At 49.7% G+C, this 21120-nt stretch overlaps 1 protein-coding gene across 1 annotated transcript in view; it reads left to right on the forward strand.

Moving 5' to 3' along the window:
- The first annotated feature begins 3392 nt into the window (after window positions 1-3392).
- The window catches only part of LOC129016782 (tensin-3-like), a 135246-nt gene continuing 117518 nt past the window's right edge, over window positions 3393-21120 (forward strand). The window contains exons 1-2 of the mRNA XM_063655982.1: window positions 3393-3749; window positions 11516-11627. Of these exons, the coding sequence (XP_063512052.1) occupies window positions 3672-3749; window positions 11516-11627 (190 nt within the window). The 5' untranslated portion in view covers window positions 3393-3671. The remainder of the gene's footprint in view (window positions 3750-11515; window positions 11628-21120) is intronic.

Consider the following 21120-nt stretch of genomic DNA (forward strand, 5'->3'; position numbering starts at 1 on the left):
GTCCTTGCTTCTTGAGCCTTGTCTACCCTCAGTGTCCCAACACAGCTGTGCATTAGCCACCCAGCCTTTGGCCAGTTCACCAAAAATATGGCGCTTTACCACCCTTGCCTCTCTTCACCTCTTTTCCTGTCTGGAAAGTGTCTGCTTCTGCTTCAAGTCACAGCCCATTCATGGAGTTCTTCCCATGATCTGTGGACTCCGTGCCCCCTCCTAATGCTGTGTGTAGATCGTCCCTCTGGAAGGGGCGGAGTGAGCCAGCTGCTGTATTTCCTCTGACATCGAGCACACACGTTGTTCACATATCTGTGGTTGAATACATGATCGTGTGAGGGAATGGACACATAGAAGCAGCCTCCAGTTTCCAGTGACAAAACAAGGGCACGAGTGGCCCCTCAGCTCTCCCCCAGGGAACCTTGTACTTGGTGTTAAAGTCTGACTCATGGAGGGGCTCATGTCCCTAGTTCCAGCGGGGTTTCCAACCCAGGTTGAGATGTAGCCTCTCTTCCTGATGGCTGGTTTGCTGATGTCTGCCTTAGCCGTCTGGAATTCATCCTCCCTGGGAAGAACCTCATTTTGTTCCTGGGAAGAACCTTGTTTTGTTCCTGGGAACCAAGTGCAGTCAGAAGCTAGGGGGAGACAACCCGGCGAGTATAAAGCACAAAGGATTGTGGCAAAGCACGAAGAAAATTGGAAGCTGGGCAGCAGCACAGAGCTCGCTGTGGCCTTAAGATGGAGTGAGGCCAGTCTGCCACCCAAGTTTTGAGGTGAGGGTCTGTGCCTGGAGGAGTCTGTGCCCTGGCTTCTGAGTCTCTTCGCATCCCCAGACCCTCAGCTACAGCTTACTTCTGGGAGGACTCAGAAGGGTGTGGTCTGAGACAGGCAGTGAACACCAGTGTTGATGTGGTGGAAATACAGCAAAGCAGAATGTTTTCATTCCTGCACCAGTGTTTATTGCTCCTGCTTGGTGCTGTGTGTAGAAAATCCCAGACAAGGTTAGGACTTCCTATTGGAGGCACAAGACTTATGACCACACTAGAGTGTCAGGGCCCCAACCATCGTTGGGTGGCTCAGCCATGGAGGATGATAAACCAGTCTGGGAGGTCCGATGGGAGGCAGATCTTCAACTGAGCCTAGGACAGCGGTTTTCAGCCAGAAAGGAGAATGGGAAACTGCCTTGGGAGAAACCCCAAGTGAGCCCAAGGGCGCAGAGCAGAAGGACCCTGGAGTGTAAGAGCCTAGATTGCAAGCCTGGCAGGAGGCGGTCAGAGTGGCGGGGCAGGGAGAGGGGCTGGAGAGGTGGCCTGCTGATGAACGCAGATTCGCCTTAGGATTGAGCACTGTTTCTTGCCAGTGAAAAATCAGTTTGTTGTCCTCACCGGGGAGGTTTATCACATGCATGTTATTTGTTACTAGTAATGAAGTGTGGGAGTTTTCTGAATGGCTACTCTTTTAAATAAGTAAGAGCAGATTCAGGGTATCCCTGTAATAAAAAGCCACCTTCAACCATTTGCCTTCCACTCTGGCTTGCATAGGCAGTGGGCTGGCCTGTGCTCCTGGCCATTGTTCCTGGGTGGACCTCAGAGAGTGTGAATCCTGGTACTCAGGTTGGAGGATTTTTATCCTGCTGGGGGCTATCTGTTCATTGCTGAATTCAGATTTATTTGGCCGGTTCCTGTGGGCACCGTGGTAAGGGCGGTGGTAGATCCAGCTGACCTCTGGGCGTGTTTGCCCTGGGTAAACCATAACAGCAGCACATCTTGTTCTTAGCTGTTTGTAGGCACTGCTATGTACCTCGTATTGTGTCAGATGTGAAGGAATCTGGAATGAATACGATACAGATGTGTTCTCAGGGAAGGATGTTTGAAAAGACTAGAGTTTGGATATGCTATAGGAAAACAATGATGAACGAATACAGAAAAATAAATGAAGGAATGAATATAGAAAAAGGTGAATAATAGTGTCATTTGAAGGACAGGGGGAAATAAGAATGCCTGCTTGTCTGCCAGGTGATGATTTAGTGAGGAATTGGAACCCAGAATGGTGTGTTCTAGGAGGAGGTTTTTTGCTTTGTAGTTGAAAGTTGAAGAGCAGCTTTACTCTTCTACTGCAGAAGTAGAAAGATGGATATTTAGTGCCGGAACTTGAGAGGTTAACGTCGGCCAGTTGAATTGATGGCTGGAATTTGCATATATGTCAGCCATAAAGGCCACGACTTAGCCCACCCAGACTGCTCCCCACATCCAAGGCATGTGGAGTTGCAAGTGGAGCTGTAGATCTGAAGTTAGGGTGTTGGAGCCACAAAGGCTGAGCTCTGGGACACTTCCCCTAGGCTGGGCCTGGAGTGAAGGCCAGTGGTAGGAGTACAGGGTTAGCTGGCCTGAGACTAGAAGGCCCCCTATCCTGCTCTGAGGCAGGGGTCTCTTCCGCTGCCCCCCGTAGACCACAGGTAGTGGCTTCATCTTAAACATGTTCTTTTAGTTTTAGACTTGCCACAAAGCTTCTTGTAGACAGCCAAGATCCACTGCCCCGGGAAGGCTGGTGAAGTCCGACAGGCATTGAAAGGCGGGATCTGCCTGTGGATCTTGCCCGCCTCTCCTCCTGGCGTTTCTAAGTGACCCTTCCTTCAGGATCCTGGCTTGTCCATCTTCTGCCATCACCCTGTCATCTTCACCTCCTGAACTTCGGGTTTCTAATTTCCTTCTAAAATCGCAGACCCATAAAGGAAGAAGGCACTTCAGATGTGTTGTGAATTGTCCTGATTTGCCAGGAGCAGGATGGCGGGGGGTGGGGGTCGGGGGGGTGAGGGAGGGATAGGCTGGGAGATAGGGAGGGGGGCAGGGAGGTGCAGCCCAGCCCCCAGGTGTGCAAGGCCCCGGGCGGTCCTGTGCTTTGACCTTTGCTTGAAATCCTCACCTGGTTAGGCGTGTCCCTCTCTGCAAGGCCAGGCTCCTAGTTTTTCTTAGTTGAAGAGGCAAATTAGAAAAAAAGCCTTTCTGCCTCGGTGTTTCCCTGCTTTCCACTCCAAATGCCCTGTTTGCTAGTTAGATTATCAGGGTAGTGTAGATTACTGTTCATTACAGATGCAGAGTTGACTGGATAATAATCAAGATTTAGAAATTCCGAAAGCCAAAGAGCTTGCTCGGTTTTGATTCTTTTAAGCACCTAGCCAGCGTTCTCGGAGCGGTTTGAAATCCTAGTAAAGCTGAACCCTGCGCCAAGCGCGGCGCGTCGGTAATTCCAGTCAGATGGCGGCTGCAAGACCCCGCTCCCCCCGCCTGGAAGGCGTTTCTTCACCCACTTTCCCAGTGTTTGGCGGCTCAGCCTGTGCCTCCGCGCTTGTTCAGAGCTGCGGTTGGGGCGGGCGGGGGAGGGAGGGCTAATTCGTGTCAGATGGAGGGACGCCGTGCGGGACCGTGCGCTCGCGCCTGGCTTTTGTTCCCGGCGTCTGACTTCTGACGGGCAGGAGTGGCTGTGGAGGCGGCGGCGCGCGGCTGGGACCTGGGCCGGCGGCCACGGAGAGCCCTTGGCCCCTCCCGTGTTGGCCATTTCCTGGGACTTGTGTCCGCAGGGGACTCGGGAGGCATCCTCCCCCCACCGATAGCCGCTGGGGAGGGGTCAGCGGCCGTCCTCGCCTGGCCGGACCCGGCTCCCCGCGGGCGGCAGGGGCGGCCATGCGGCTGCGCGCCCTGACCCCCAGGCCACCGGGAGGGTTCGCGCGCGGAACCCGGTCGCGCCAGCGCCGGCGCCAGGTGAGTGCAGCCCGGAGCTGGTGTGCAGGGCCAGGGGCACGAGGCACGGGCGCCTTCAGGGCTGCATGCACGTGGGCTGCGCCGGGTGTGCACTGGTGCCCGTGGACGCTGTGCCGGTGTGTACCCGCTTGTGCTCATGTGTATGCGTGTGCCCTTGTCAGTGCGCGTATGTCGGTGTGTGTTTGTGCACCCCGTCTGCACGTCCACGCGTGTGTGCTTGTGAGCGCGCGTCTGTGTGTGCAGGCATGTGTGCGCTGGTCCGTGCCTGAGTCCTGGTGGGTGCGTGTGTACCCTTGTGTGTGCGCGCGCAGGACAAGGAGCGAGAGGGCCAGTGGAGCTTTGCCTAATGGGGGAGTCTTCTGGTAAGCGTGGAAGAGGGTTGGGGCTTAGCTCTTTCTAACCCAACTGCCTCTTGAAAAGGCTTCTTGGGTTCCTTTCCCTGCAATGGAATTGGGATACTGGCCATTGCGCAGACCTGCTATCCCTCGCGTGTTTCTTGCAAAGGTAAAGGGCATTTGAGCTCTGCAATGACGTGGGGGATGCGCTGGGATGTAGGAATCCTTACAGGTTCCCTGGGGACCGCATGGGTTCCAGCGGTGCTCTGTGGTCCACAAGACGGCCCTTCACGGTGTTTGAATTAAACAGAGCAGTGCTAGTTGGCTCCCCGCTAGGTTCAGCCTCCCTTTCCCCAAGTCATTGCATTTGTTTTTCTGAAACTTTTATAAGGTTCTGTGGAGTGAAAAACTGTCAAAATTTCAGCTGGTTACTTGAGGTGTACTGCGCTCCCTTTTAAAGTGTAGTGGTCAAACGCTGCTGCCTGGAAGTGTGGGAACAATATGTGCTGGATGTGGAGGGTGTCCCTCTTGCCCCAGATACCGCCCCCCTGTGGGCTGGGAAATATCCCCAGGCCTGGAAGTGTTCCTGGCTGTTTAACATCAGAGTGAAGTTGGGCTGGGAATGTGTTTTTGATCAGTGTCTGCCTCTCCAGAATGCCTCTGAAGGTTTCCCAGGTGCCTGAATGCCCACCTAAATCCTCTTACTATGGTGGAGCTGAATATTTCCTGAAAGGAAAACGTAGCTGGGATTGTGCTGATGCAGCTTTGCACTTTTGCGTGTGTAACCATTTTGCCAGGGCGACCTTTAGCCGGGAGAACCTATCCGAGAGGTCCCTGCGGTTTTGCATTTCGGCAGAGTGGAGCATTCATGTGGAGCACCTCCCTGTTCAATTTTGCAGAGATTTTTCTTTCTCAAAAGAGACCTCACAATCAAGACCAGCACTAATTACTGTGTCCCCCTCAGGGAGTCCTTGTGGAACCAGCAGCCTGCTCTCTACCCTTCCAACATTTTGTTCCTAACAATTAAGTGCAATTTAGATTCCTGAACTGAGCCTGCTAAATGCTTCAGCATTGCTGCCTCCTCTCCCCCTTTGGGAGAAATGAAAGCACAGTATCAGGTGAAAACAAGGGCAGTCTAATCCCGTCTGGTCTCATTTCACAATAGAGATGTTATGTACAGATGAAGCGTGAGCAGATGTTATTACACTATCTTAAATGAACTCCTCAGGGATCCAGCAATTCAAATGGCTGAGCCCTCGCAACAGTGCTTATGCTGTTTCCCTCTTTAAGTTTTCTAGCTGTGGACCGCTGGGCAAGAAAGCTGCAGGAAAACAGTGCCTCTTTCTCCCTGGTTGGAATAAAGGTATTTGTAAGGAATAAAAGGTCACAGTATCTTTCCTTGGCCCACAGACTGTGGCTAATTCATTTGGTCAACAGGTATTAATTGAGGGTCCATGGTCCACTGTCTGCCAGGCGCTGGGCAGGGCCCTAAGAGGACAAAGGGGAAAGAGCCTGGTGTCCTGCATCTAGGAAACTGCAATCTAGCACAGGAGAGAAGGCATATAAACAAATAACTGCAATACCAGTGAAAAGTAAGTACCAGCTGCTGCATTGCAATAGAGAGATGTGTTTGTTAGGTGTTTGAATGCTACTCTTGTCTGAGCGTGAGACTGGGGCTTGAGGCATATGGGGCCTGAGTCCCATATGCCTCATCCATTGGCTGTGTGGTGCTGCATCTCGGTTTTGCATCTCACCATCACGGTTTGTAGACTAGTGGTGATTACAGTAATGACACAGAAGCACTTGGCTAGTGTTACCAACTGCATAATTAGCAGCATCATTATCCTTCTTTTGCAGAGCATTGAACACACAATCTCTGTTATCAGAAAGGATGCAATCTCTTTGAAAAAACCAGATACCGACATAGGAACAACTACATAACAACAGTGCCTTAAATGTATATAGATACTTATAGTATAGTCTGTTATATACAGTGGTGATTCTGTCTTGGCCGCAAATTGGAATCACGGGATGGAGTTGGGGTGGGGGGTTTGACAACAGTCCAGTGTTCTGATTCAGCCTCCAGGTAATCTGATTTAATTGGTCTGGGGTGGAGCCTGGGTCAGCTGTTTTAAAAGCTGCCCCAGTGATTCTTATGAACTGATAGATGGTATAGCGTTTGGTCATTTACAATAGCTGTTAAGAGACAAGAGGGGGAGGATATCTTTTCTATTTAAGAGAGGTTGTGACTTGTCCTGGGCCACAGAGCTTGTAGTGTAGGTATCAGAACTTACATGAAGGCTTCTGCTTGGTTCAGGACCCTTTCCCTTAGTTTATTTATTTTTTCTTTTTTTTTGAGATGGAGTCTCACTCTGTCAACTCAGGCTGGAGTGCAGTGCCATGATCTCAGCCTACTGCAGCCTCCGACTCCTGGGTTCAAGCGATTCTCCTGCCTCAGCCTCCCGAGTAGCTAGGATTACAGGTGCCCACCACCGCACCCAGCTAATTTTTGTATTTTTAGTACAGGCGGGGTTTCACCATGTTGGCCAGGCTGGTCTTGAACTCCTGAGCTCAAGTGATCCACCCGCCTTGGCCTCCTAAAGTGCTGGGATTACAGGCATGAGCCACTGTGCCTGGCCATGAAGTTTTTTATTAGGTGATTGTATTAGTATATTTTCATGCTGCTGATGAAGACATCCCCAAAACTGGGCAATTTATACAGGAAAAAGGGCTTAATGGACTCACAGTTGCAAGTGCTGGGGAGGCCTCACAATCATTTTGGAAGGTGAAAGGCACATTTCACATGGCAGCAGGCAAAGAGAGAGAGCTTGTGCAGAGGAACTCCCTCTTATAAAACCATCAGATCTCATGATAATTATTCATTATCACGAGAACAGCACAGGAAAGACCTGCCCCCATGATTCGGTTACCTCCCACTGGATCCCTCTCACAACAGGTGGGAATTCAAGATGAGATTTGTATGGGGACACAGTCAAACCATATCAGTGATTAAATGTTTAGGATTGTTTTGTGTTCTTGATGAATCAGTCCTTTTATTGTTATGAGAGGACTTTCTATATCCTTGTTAATGTTCTTTGATCTGTAGCCTACTTTGTCTGATATAGCCACTCCAACTTCCCTTTGATTAACATCAGCAAGGTACCTCTTTTTTTTAGCCTTTGTCTTAAAAAAAAAAAAAAAAAAGACCAGGTGTAGTGGCTCACACCTGTAATCCCAGCGCTTTGGGAGGCCAAAGCGGATGGATCACGAGGTCAGGAGTTTGAGACCAGCCTGACCAATATGGTGAAACCCTGTCTCTACTAAAAATACAAAGATTAGCGAGGCGTGGTGGCGGTTGCCTGTAATCCCAGCTACTTGGGAGGCTGAGGCAGAGAATTGCTCGAACTCGGGAGGCAGAGGTTGCAGTGAGCCAAGATTGCGCCACTGCACTCCAGTGTGGGTGACAGGGTGAGACTCCGTCTCAAAAGAAAATATACTTATATAATCTGATGACTTTTGTTGACTTATAATTGAGATATTTAGACTATTTACATAAATATGATTATTAATATGGCAAGGTTTGACTCTGTCATCCTGCTACTTGTTTTCTATTTCTCCTACCTATTATTTGTTCTGCTTTTCTTTTATTTCCTTTTGCCATTTAGATTAATTGAATAATTTTTATTATTTCATTTTATCTCTCTTGTTTGTTTATTACCCACAATTCATGATTTTAGTGGTTGCTCTAGGGTTTATACTATACCTCTGTAACATCACAGGCTACCTTCAAGTGATATTATATCCACTTCATGAATACTATGAGAGCCTTATAATAGTCTTATGGAATCTTTGGGGTGTCCAATTTCTGACTGGAAACCTCTGTGGCCAGTGGCACCTTTGCCTGAGTTCTTGTCCTGTGTCCAGGAAGAATGAGATACGCAGACAGGGGAAGGGTGAAGAAGATGAAGATAAGCTTTATTAAGTGTTAAACAGCTCAGAGGAGACCCACAGTGTCCTCTCTGTAGGCAGGTCATCCCGAACTCTGCTGCTCTCAGCAGAGAGGAGGCCCTGGAGAGGGTGGTTCCGCTCTGCAGCTGGAAGTCCCAACATCTCTGCAGGTCTCTGAAGCTCTCGGCAGAGAGGGTAGGTCCTCTGTGCAGCTGGTCTCTTGTGGGCTCTCCATTCTCTCTGTCCTCTCTCTTGCTCTGGCTGAACATGGAAAAGCCCTTGGAGGGGAGGAAGTGCCTGCTGATTGGTCCATGGGCAGCCATGGGTGGGCTGGAAGAGGCACCATGAGTCCCCACTCCAGTCTGTGGGACTGGCAGCCCGTCCCCAGCCTACAGGCCCTCCCTGGCCTGAAGGTGGGGCCTTACTGAGGACCCACCCCGTTCTGTCCAGGACTTTGCCTACTGCTGCCATTCAAGGCCCTGGAACTTGTCCCCAATCCCGCTCTGAGATCAGAGGTGGGGGGCCGGGAGAGGAGACAGGCCAGGCAGCCAGAACAGACACTCCTGAGCCAGCAGGGATGGTGGGGTGGGGGGGGCTTCCATGCCCCCGAGGGTGCAGGCCGCAGAGATGCCTGGGTCCTGTGCCTGGGAGGGTGGCTGCAGCTGCCTGCACTCAGGGAGCTCCTGCTTTTCCCCAGCTCCCGCCTGCTTGGAGTAGGAGGCCCAGGTCTGCAGCCGTGGATGGTGGCTGCAGCTGCACCCCGGGGGACAGATCCTGCCTGCTCCTGGCCCCACTCAAGAACACAGGGAGGATTGGATCTACAGCTGCAGTTTGGGCAGCTGCAGTGGCACCCAGGGAGTTCCCACCCCAACTCAGAAGAGGCGGAGCTCCCACCGGCTCCATGGAGAGTGCAGCCCCAGCCGCACCTCCCTGCTGCAGCCAGTGTGATGTAGCAACCACTGTCATCAATAGTATATTTCCTTTTCTTCTTTCCTGAACTTTGTGCTATTTTATCAGAAAATTTACTTTTAGATATGTCATATGTCACATTACACTATTGTTTAAACAGTTAATTATCTTTTGGTGAGCTTTAAATAATAAGAAAAACTCGTAAATTTACCTGTGTAATTAGCATTTCTGGTGCTCTTCATTTGTTGGTGTAAAGCCGTAATTCCATCTGCCATGTCCTTTTTGCCCAAGCACTGTCTTTAATATGTCATATGTGTCAGCTGGTGATGATTTTTTTTGGGCTTTAATTGTATATCTTTTTTTGCATATTTTAAGAAGTTTTTGGTTCACTTTTATTTTTAAGAGCTATTTTTATTGGGTACAGGATTCTAGATTGACACATTTTCTTTCAGTTTTTTGTTTTATTTTATTTTGTTTATTTTTTTAACTTTTAGGTTCAGGGTACATGTGTGGGTTTATTATATAGGTAAATTTTGTGTCATGGGGGTTTGGTGTACAGATTATTTCCTCCCCCAGGTAATAAGCATAGTACTCGATAGGTAGTTTTTCAATTTTCACCCTCCTTCCACCCTCCACCCTCAAGTAGGCCCTGGTGTCTGTTCCCTTCTTTGTGTCCATCTTTCAGTATTTTCTATTATACTGCTGTCTTCTCACTTATATTTTTTAAAACAATGAGAAACCTGTTATCCTAATGGTTGGTTCCCTGCATGTAATGTGTCTTTTGGCCCTGTGGTTGTTTTTAAGGTCTTTCTCTTTGTTACTGGGTTTAAGCAATTTGATTATTGTATGCCTTGGGGGTAGTTCCTGTCACATTTCTTGTGCTAGAAATACATATATATATAGATGGAGTTTCACTCTTGTTGCCCAGGCTGGAGTGCAATGGCACGATCTCGGCTCACTGCAACCTCCACCTCCTGGGTTCAAGCGATTTCCTGCCTTAGCCTCCCAAGTAGCTGGGATTACAGGCACCACCGCCATGCCCAGCTAATTTTTTGTATTTTTAGTTGACACGGGGTTTCACCGTGTTGTCCAGGCTGGTCTGGAACTCCTGACCTCAGGTGATCCACCCGCCTCTGCCTCCCAAAGTGCTTGGATTACAGGTTTGAGCCACCGTGCCTGGCCAAGAAATTTCTTGAGTTTCTTGGATCTGTGGGTTTATAGTTTTCCTCCTGGTTTGAAAAAGTTTCAGCCATTATTTTTTCAAATATCCCCCCTTCCCTGCCCTTCTCCGTCAGTCTCCATTACACATATGTTATGTTGTTTAAAGTTCTCCCGCAGCTTACTGATGCTTGTTTATTTATTTATTTAGGTTGTCTCATCTCTGTGTGCTTTGTGTTGGGAGGTTTGTACTGTGATGTCTTCAAGTTCATTCACCTGTGCTTCTGGCAGGCTCTAACCTGCCCGTAATCTCATCCAGTGTATCTTGCATCTCATATTCTTACATTTTCCTCAATGAATGTTTGATTTGGATCTTTTTATGTTTTTCAGGTCTCTACTTAACCTTCCAGCATATAGAATAGTTATTATGATGGACATTTGGGTTATATAAAGCTGTTATGACCATTCTTTCTCTTGTGGACATAGGTTTTTATTTCTCTTTAGTGTAAATAAGAATGGAATTGCTGAGTCATAGGACAGGTGTGTGTTTAAGTTTATAAGAAATTGTCAAACCATTTTCTAAAGAAGTTGTACCATTTATTCCACATTCTAAATACCATTTCATCTTTTCAAATAAATTTAATTATTCCAGTGGGTGAGTAATGGCCTCAATGAATCCATATAGATATTAAGTACTGATGGAATACACGGTCACATATCAGCAAATAGATATGATTAGTGCTTGACTCTAAAAGCAAATTGAATTCTTACAAGGTTATCACATAGCTGGGAGCCTTGGCTCTACAAACATGAATAGGTAGCCGAGTGGTTAGTTTTTCCAAGTGCTAATGCTTGTAATTGTGTTTGAAGAAGAACCACATGTGTGTCACAGGCTGGACTGTCTCTTCTTCTGCAGGAGAGCTCAGAGAGGCTCAAGAGCTTAGTGGTGATTCTGGAACACCTTTGAACCAGGAAAGCCAGTTGACTTCCTCATAACATAATTGTGCTGTTTAGCTAATTACTTTTTCCAGAAGAAAAAGGGTTGAGAGTCTAGAAGTGTATGTGGATTACTTTGTCACAGAAGTAGGTGGCTCTACGGCTCAAGTCTGGAAGGGAGTGCATTTTCACATAATGATGTTGGTTGATGTAATGTTTCTAGGCACCCCATGTGGTGATTGATGAGTTGGGTGAAAGTGAACGTCCGTCTAGGACTCTGGAATTGGGAATGCTAACAGGGTATCCGTGGGTCGTCTTGGGAATTTTAGCATCACCAAGATGGTTTCTTGTTCTGTGTTTGCTTGGTAATATTCCTGTTTTTGCTCTTTACAAATTCCACTAGATTTATTATCTCCCGAAAAGGAAAAAGAAAAAAACTGTGAGATGAAACGTTGACAATTTCTTCCTTTACTTTTTCAGCCAGAAGAATTAACCTCGAGTCTGCACACTTTTAAGAACAAGGCCTTTAAAAAATCCAAAGTGTGTGGAGTTTGCAAACAAATTATTGACGGTCAAGGTATTTTATGCCGAGGTAAGTCTGTGTTTATGATTCTCTCACCGATTAATCCAAGGCAAAACAAACAAAAAACAAAACGAAAACTTTTTTTCGGGAGTTTCCGAAAGTTAAATCATGGAATTCCCCTTCTTAGTTTATATGTCCCCCAACCCCCCACCCCCTTACTTAGCAGGGGCCAACCGTATTTACACAGATAAGTGCTCTTGAGGACATTTTTACAGAAAGAGCAGAGTTCCCCGATGGGAGAGGAGGCAGCAATTTGTAAATTAATCATTTATTCTCGGGTCTGCTCTGAAGTGTCAGTAACTCAGGTAATTTAGTTTGACTTTCAGATCTCTTACTCAAGTTTGCGAATGAAATGTTTCTATCTTTAGAATTCAGGTTCATTTTGGTATGGCCCCTTTCAGATCCTGTCACTAAACTAAGCCACCAGCTTGGGTACTAGATATTTAGACGTCAAGTAATGAATGGAACTTGCCAATTCTTTTGTGACTGCACATTAATAAATCTAGTAAGAGATGTGTGACTGTAATGAATGTGGGAATGGTCGGGGGGCAGGGACTGCTGGGCGGACCAGTGGGGTAACCACACAGAGGGAGTCACTAGGAGGACCAGGCCCTTGGAGAGTGCGGGGGCTGCTCTTTGGCATCATTTCATCTGCGGGGTTGGGGATTTCCTCTAGAAAATGTGCAGAGTCTCAGCCTGTGGGCTTCTGTGGTGTTAGGACCTCCCCCTCAGTGCCTCCTTCCCTGCAGACCCCCAGCAGGTGGTCCCTGATGGCCACTTTAGACTAGGGTGCCTATGATGGAAAGATGCATGCAGTCAAACCTTAATGGGTTGAGGATGTGACCAGGGGCCTCTAAGGGGCTCTTGGGATTCTTTTACAGTTCAAAGGCCTGAGTGTGGGTGAGAAGACTGGGGTGCCCCTCCTCTGATTCGGCCCCTTGGAGAAGTCAGTGCTAAAGAATGTGTTGGATGAGTGGTGGGTACCGGCCACCCTGGTCGCTAAGTAGAAGCCAGAGACCAGGGAGCCATTTGTGTAATTCATCTAGATCGGCATCCAAGGCAGAGAACATGGGCTATAGTGTACTCGGAGCCAACTGATAGGACATCCTGTGATTCAAAAGTTTTTTTTTTTTTGAGACAGGATGTCGCCCTGTCATCCAGGTAAGAGTGCGGTGGGATGATAAGGGCTCACTGCAGCCTTGACCTCCTGGGCCCAAGCCATCCTCCCACCTCAGCCTCTCCAGTAGCTGGACTATAGGCATGGGCCACAGGCCCAGCTAATTTTCTTACTTTTTTGGAGACAAAGTCTCATTCTGTTGTCCAGGCTGGTCTGGAACTCTTGGCCCCAAGTGATTTTCCTGCCTTAGCCTCCCAAAGTGCTGGGATTACAGGTGTGAGCCATTGTTATAAGCCCATATTTGCAAATGGCACTGCACTGGGTGATGTCTTGGTCATCTGTGAATGCTGTGGCCTGTCACTGGCCATTCCCCTGCATAGCTTGTCCAGTTCAGGAGGGCCATGTCAGCCAAATGTGGTGGCCCTTTGTGTTTGGGGCCTGCAGGTATAAAGTGATGAGAAATTGCACTGATGCTCTTGGACAGGCGTCCTCCATCAAGCTTGCTCTAAAATGTCTGTGGGCAAACATAGCAGCCCCTCTGTGTCCCACATACCCTACAGGGTCCAGTAGGGGCTTTGTGCCTTTCCAGGAACATGGCAAAAATAGAAGCCCAAGGAGTCTCCCCATCTTTGAATGTCATTCTCATAGAAATGCTCATATTTTATTTATTTATTTATTTTTGAGATGGAATCTTGCTCTGTCACCCAGGCTGCAGTACAGTGGCACGATCTCGGCTCACTGCAAGCTCTGCCTCCCAGGTTCACGCCATTCTCCTGCCTCAGCCTCCCCAGCAGCTGGGACTACAGGTGCCTGCCACCATGCCAGGCTAATTTTTTTTTTTTTTTGTATTTTTAGTAGAGATGGGGTTTCACCATGTTAACCAGGATGGTCTCCATCTCCTGAACTTGTGATCCGCCCGCCTCGGCTTCCCAAAGTGCTGGGATTACAGGCGTGAGCCACGGCGCCCGGCCAGAAATGCTCATATTTTAAAATTTTGGTCTCTAACTTTGACTCTCAAGTGTGAAAAGAAGGAAAAGGAAAGTCGTGGTTGAATTGGAACCATGAAACCAGCAGCCCAGAGAGCCTGGGAATCAGAGCTATAAGGGCCTGGTGTTGATCCTAGAGCCCTGGTCCTGTGCCAGCGGAGCCACTGGGCGATACTGGGAGAGCTGTCATGAGCAGCATGGCACCAGCAGGGACACCCTGGGCTTGTTCTCGGCTTCCTCATCCTGTGATGACATCTCAGGCAAAGCTGCAAACCAAAGGTTCCCCATGAACTGACTTCTGCCTGTCAGGTGCTATGTGGGGACAGGTCTGATTTGGGAGCAAAGGCGGAGGTCAGACAGAGCTGGGTCCTGGCCCTGCCCCTGACATGGGCAAAGTCTCCTCACTCTGGGTCTAGGACTTAGGGCTGTTCCAAGGGCAGAAGTCAGGCTTAAAGTGCACAGCCAGCGTTGTGGCACTTAGTTTTGTTATTGGTGTTAGGATTGCTCTGAAGGGAACCCACTGTGGGTAGCTCCATATGGCTGATGCCGCATGTGTGTTTGGTTAGCCTCTGCACCACACATCCTTGAGCTGTAATCCAGTGGGGGAGCTGCTTAGACACAGAGGCCTTTTGCCCAACTTACCACAGTGGCTTGGGCTGCACTAGGTTGGTTATACTGCTTGAGGAGTAATTTTTCCTTCTTTGTATAAATGAAAACTGAGTTTACTGAAGAGTTATCTCAGACATCCTTTTTAGTACTTCAGTATTCTGTTCCTGCCATTCAAGTAGCATTGACTATTTTCAAAGTAAATGTAACCAATGAAAGAGAAGAGCTTGAAGAAAGCACGGCCTCCAGCTGTGAAACACGCAAGCGCGTCTTGGACGGCGGGGAGCTGTCTTCTTTCTTTATCTGGAGGATCATCGTCTTAGTGCCTTCCCTGGGTTGGGACTTGTGTCTCTTCCCCTGTCCTGCAGTTGCACACACTCAAAAGGGCCAGGGAAGGACCCCAGATTGATCATCTGGTTCCAAATGAACTCTGTTTTGTGACATTTTAAATATGTGGTGTGTGAAATATTAGGGAGGGGTGAGGAGGCCTGCCAGAGTGGTGTGTATGTGCCTGAGTGTGTGGGTGTACATATGCATGGCTATGTGTGCGGTGCATGCATGCATGATTGAGTTCATGCATATGAGGACAAGCAGTGCACACACCTGTGATTGCATGTGTGTGCATGCATGCATGCGTCTGAGTGAATGCATTTGCTTGAGCACACAGATATTCCACATTGTGAGGGAACATGTGAGAGCATCCCTTCTGTTCAGACCACTTTGTAGAGTTCAGCTGCTCTACGACATCCATTATCTTATCTTGAGGGAGACAGAAACAGAAAATGTGCATGCGCACAGGAGCAGCTTTTGTTCTTGAAAGAGAAGAGAGGGAATAAATAGTGCCCTATCTGGACAAGATGTTCAACAGGCTTATCTTGCTGTGTGTCATCTGGTTGTTAAGGAAGATGAAGTAAGGCATGCTATCTCCAGATAATGGTTTAAATTTCACATGCTTCTGGCAACATCCAGGCACTCATGAGAACAAGGCCCAGTGTGGTGGCCCCACAGCCCATCTACTGGTTTCTGTTGGTATTGATGCTTTCCCACCTCCTCTTGGAACTCTCTGGAGTTCTGCTTCGATGTGAGGCAGCGAGACACCTAGAGCATCACCTCTGAGGATTCAAGGCCCACTTTGGCCTGGAGGACCCCACACATACCCAACATGGACAAGCAACGGGGCTGCCAGCTCTGTCCTAGTGCAGCATTATCTTCTGTCCTGTTTGGCTAATGCTCCTCTACTCCAGGGAACCCAGTATAGCACTGGTTTTTCTCACTGGTGAAATAGATTCTTGGTCAGTGGAGGTAACAAGGGGAAAAAAAGCCATATACATTTTTTTATCCCTTGAAGAAAATCACTCATGGACAGGTATGATGTTAGGTGACTTCACCCCTCTTCTCATGCCTGGTTTATCCCTTTCTTCTTTACCTCCTCCTCCCCCACAGCTTACTTTCCACCGCAGGGACACATTGCTGCTCTCATTGCCTTTTTAGGCTGGTTCCTTTCCAGGGGCAGCCAGGATGCAGGTATTATGGGCACACAGGCACCTGCTCCCGCTGTGTCCCTGTCTGTGACTCTGGGCCCCTCAGCTAGGATAGGATATCTTGTCTAGAGGCAGTAGAAAGAGATCAGGATGTGGGGTCAAGTTCTGGCTGTGCCACTCTCACTCTGGGCAGTTTTAGACACTAGGCTTTTATGAAGCCCATTTTCTCAACCCTAAAATGGGCATGAAAATGCAGATCCAGTGGTGCAGAGCTGGGACTCAGGGAGGGGTGTACGTGAAAGGGCCTGGTCTGCCAGGCCAGTGAGGTGCAGGGCAGGACCACCACCTTCCCAGGGGACGGCTGCTTCGTGCTGGTAGGCAGTGCTGCACTGCACCCTGGATGTGATGCCTTTCAGAGGGCGCTGGTTCAGCCTCTCCCCAAAGAGTTGCCATGAGCTTGGTGGCTGTGAATCCTGGGGATGGTGTGTTGAGTTGTGCACACCTTTCCAGCCTGGGTGCCTGCAGTGCATGCATGTGTGTTCTTGTGTGTGTGTGTGTGTCTGAATTCCTCCCTCACTCCTTGCTCTCCTCTTAGCGGTCCCATATGGTGAAGCTCTTCTGCCTTGAGCCCTCTGGGCTGGTGGGCTTCAGTAGGGTCTGTCCCCATGGTCCCTGGGTCCTTTCTTTGTGGTGGGTGATGGCAAGCACACAGCTGCTTTTTGCAGAGAGAACTGGCAGAAGCTGAGGATGTGGTAGGCTCGGGAAGCTGCATGTCCTGTTGAGTTCATGGCAGGAGGCCCATTATCAGGAGAAGGAACCAGGAACTGGCCCAGATGAAGGAAAACCTTTGCCTTCTGGAGAAAGGAGGGCCACTGCCCTTCAGGGAGCACTTGCAGGCTCCATCCCCGAGGAGGGACCCCCACTCAAGGCGCTTGGTGGAGGCATTGGGAGGAAAGAGCAGCCATGGGCACCATTGGAGGCAGAGGCATTCTGACTCAAGGGACGGGCCCACCTCTGGTTTCTGGTGCTGTTGACTTAAGCACGTGGTGAGTGTTGTGCCCTTGGGCATGTGTGCACTGAGATCTTGAGGACTTCCGTTAGAGAAGTGTCTGTCTTCTTTCTGTGGGATAGTTTTTTGGAACTGCCTCACGTGTGCCCTGTGTTACGGTCAGAACGTTTGTGTCTCCCCAAAATTCCTATGTTGACATTCTAACCCTCCATGGGATGGTGGCATTATGAGGTGGGGCCTTGGGGAGGTGATTATGTTTTGCGAGTGGAGCCTCACGGGTGGGATTAGGGCCCTTATGAAGGGGACCCTAGAAAGCTCTCTCACCCCTTTGGCTAGGTGAGGATGCAGTAAGGAGACGCCATCTATGAACCAGGAAGTGGGTCCTCCCCAGACACCGCATCTGTGGTGCCTTGACCTTGGACTTGCAGCCTCCAGAGCTGTGAGAAATAAGCAACTGTTTATAAGCCACCTAGTTTAGGGTAATTTTTAAATAGCCCAAACTGGAGGAGACATTATGTTTTTATGCACATACCTCTAGGAATTATGTTAATAAACAATAGAAACTCTTTTTTTTTTTTTGAGATGGAGTCTCACTCTGTCACCCAGTCTGGAGTGCAGTGGTGGGATCTCAGCTCACTGCAAGCTCCACCTCCCGGGTTGACGCCATTCTCCTGCCTCAGCCTCCCGAGTAGCTGGGACTACAGGCTCCTGCCACCACACCCGGCTAATTTTTTTGTATTTTTAGTAGAGACGGGGTTTCACTGTGTTAGCCAGGGTTGTCTCAATCTCCTGACCTTGTGATCCACCCACTTCGGCCTCTCAAAGTGCTGGGATTACAGGCGTGAGCCACCGCGCCCGGCCTAGAAACTCTTTTTAAAAAACATACAGGATTCCATGTTTCAGAAGTCTTTTAGACATGATTGTTTTCATTAGCTTTTTCAGTTATGTTAAGTTAATGTGTGTGCTAGAGACCAGGAGGTGTTCGGGGATGCTCCCAAGCCTGAGGTGACAGGGGTGCTCCCAAGCCTGAGGTGCCATGGTCTGTTGAGGCCAAGACGCCCTGTGGACAGGAGGTGTCATGGTGTAGGCTGAGGCGGCTGAGATAAGCCCCCATCATCAGAGCAGGAGTACTGGGGGATGGGAAGTTACGTGGAGGCCATGAGGCTGGCCTGGGGGTGTGGATGGGACTACCTTCCAGTGCAGAGGCTTGGGGCTTAGAGGTGGGCAGATCTGAAATGCCTTAGGGAGACACACCAGGGAATGTCACCCGTTGAGAGCCCTTGGCCTGCAAAAGCTGCTGCTGCACAGAGGCTTTAGTTTTCTAACTTAACGCAAGCAATAAATCTATGATCCTGCTTGCCTCTGAGGAGGCAGGGGGATACGGTGTCCCCACTTTTGGGGGGCAGGCATCCCATCCCTGCTGATACCTGGGACCCAGATCCACTGAATGGGAGAGCCCCGGCCAGGCTCTGTCCCCCAGCCCTGCCTGCTGCTCCACCCTTGCTGGCCTTCTTCCTGGAGGCTGGGCCCCGGTCCCCATCACCCTGCAGACCTCCCATTCCTCCTTCCTAACCCGGCTTCCCTGGATCTGGCCCTTTGTCTGCCCAGGCTGGGATGCCCTTGAGATTCACTCTCCTGTTTGCCTCTCCGCTCCTCTCCTGTTTGTACTCAGAGAACGGCTCTGCGAAACTGTAAACCATCCAGCGGGAAGAACGTGTGCCTGCATCCTCATGGTGGCCCTTTGAGGCTGTGCCTGCCTTGTTTGGTCTCTCCTGAATCCCCCAGGTGCTTTGAGAGGCTGGCTGCACAGGGCTCATTTTTGACCTTTTGCTGGACTGTGCTGCTCTGCCTGCTGACCCTCATCCTTTAGGTTTCCGCTCAGCACCAGGTCCTCAGGAAGCTGCCTCCCTGCCCTGCCACTGTGTCCCCTAGCATCTGCCCTTTTCCCTCCAGAACTATCCATGGCCAGTGACTAGCCAGCCATCTGGATGTTCACTGGGGCAGTGATTCTCTGCCCTCAGCTGGAGCCCAGGAGGCATGAAGGGCTGGCTCTGTGTTGTTCACCAGGTGCCTGTGCACAGGGCAGACACCTCCGTCCCAAAGTGGAGTGCTGTCTTGTCTTGCAGGGTGAACCCTCACCAGCACACTTTTACTGAGCAGGTGCGGCGTCTGGTGCATTGCGATGCCCACGGTGACCAAGGCTTCGAAGGGCTCGGGGTCTAGTGGGCTGGAGCAGTGAGCACGAACAGGATCCCGTGTGAGGAGTGCTTTATCAGAGGTATTTGCAGCCGCCCTGGGAGCACAGAGGAGGGACAGGCAATTCTGGGGAGGTGGGTTGGCAGGGAGTGTGGGCATTGTCAGGACGATGGAGGAACTGCTGTATTCTGATCATTTGTTTATGAATGTATCTGCTCCCCTGGGCCGACTGCCCCCACTATGATGTGATGCACTGCTGTTACTTGGGTATCCTGAGTCTCAGCAAAGGGCCTAGAGCCCAGTAGGTGCACAGACAATGTAAGTTGCATGACAATCCAGATGAATTTGTGCAGATAAACACCTGGCTCATTGATCTGCTCTTGTCTGGCAAATCCATGTGAAATGGCTCCAGATGTTATTTCCAAAGTTCTTTCCAGAACAATTGGAGGTGGTGAGTCTCCCACCCTGAGGCCAAGCCCAGCCCCACCGTGGGGTTGACTCCCACCGGGGAACTGAGCTCAGCCCTCCCATCAGACTTGCCCCATCCAGAGAAGTGGCAACACGACAGAATCTTCCAGAAGCTCCCAAAGGGGAAGGAGGCCCCCAGGTCAAATTTCATCTGAGTAATTTCTGGTCGGTGGTGGTTATCCCATGGGAAGCAGCACTTCCCTGCCTCTAAATTCTGCTCCTCTGTGGCAATACAAAGCCTTTCTCAGCCGCCTCCACACTGACTTTACTCTTGGATTTTGACTGAAATCCTTCCTGTTTTCTAACTCTGTGGCTGGGAAGAAGGCCTGGACCCCTCCCAGATGTTTCTCAACGGTCTGGGTTGTCAGGATTTGGGGTTTCTGCATGCCAGGGACGTCTGGGATGTGTTAGTTGATTGTGCTGGTGGATTTTGATTCTTAAAACTCACTGAGTAATGTAGACAAGCTCATAAATCCAAGTATTTGTTTTGCAGTAACTGGATTCCAGTAACTGGAATTTTATGTTAAGTTGTGGGGTTGTTTTCTGTCGGTTTATTCAGATGGATATAATGCTGCTCTCTGGGTGTGCAAGGTCTGCCTAGGTGTGGCAGGGGGACAAGGCCAAGTGGCAACTTCTGATTCCACATCCTCCAAGCCAGGGAAGAGGCAGTGCTGTGCTTCACGGAGCGCACGTGGGTATCGGCTACCCTGGGACACTAGCAGGCCTGAAGTGTTAAGAAATGTGAGGAGTGGCCGGGCGCGGTGGCTCACGCCTGTAATCCCAGCACTTTGGGAGGCTGAGGTGGGCAGATCACTAGGTCGAGAGATCGAGACCATCCTGGATAACATGGTGAAACCCCATCTCTACTAAAAAAAAATACAAAAAATTAGCGGATGTGGTGGCAGGCGCCTGTAGTCCCAGCTACTCGGGAGGCTGAGGCAGGAGAATGGCATGAACCCGGGAGGCAGCGCTTGCAGTGAGCCGAGATTGCGCCACTGCACTCCAGCCTGGGCAACAGAGTGAGACACTGTCTCAAAAAAAAAAAAAAAAGAAATGTGAGGAGCTCTTTTCCAGAGGATGGGGTCAAAGCCTGGCCTCTGCATGAGTCAGCCAGATGGCCCCTAACCTAGGGTGAGCATGGACAGGCAGGCTCCCCTATCACCCTCGCCCCTCCAACCAGCTCACTGTGGCTAGCATGGGTCTAGGAGGTGCCTACTGTGTCAGGTGCTGGCCACCCACATACAGGTGGACATCTGCCACCAGGCTGCTGGGCTAGTGAGGGACAAAGAAGTCCTGGACAGTCACACCCATGTGTGTGGGGGACTGGGGTTCTTGGGAGGGTGCTCTTGGTTTACATGGTGATGAGTGGCCCCACCACTTGGGTCTGCTCACACACAGAGTGAGGTGGGGGACTTGTTTCCTTCCAAACGTGTATTTGAAGTAGACAATTACTAAGAGGGTTTCCTGAGTTAGACTTAAGATGTTTTTGAGGGATTGGTACCATCTTCTCTCTTTCCTTTCATTTTGCAATATTCTATATTATGATCCCTTTGAATATCTGATGGAGATGCAGAGACATTCTCCTTTGCACCTGTGCCTTGTGTTGGGGGGGATATCTTAAATGGGGGGCAGGTTGACA

Source organism: Pongo pygmaeus, chromosome 19 (assembly GCF_028885625.2).
Source record: "Pongo pygmaeus isolate AG05252 chromosome 19, NHGRI_mPonPyg2-v2.0_pri, whole genome shotgun sequence".
NCBI lineage: Eukaryota > Metazoa > Chordata > Mammalia > Primates > Hominidae > Pongo > Pongo pygmaeus.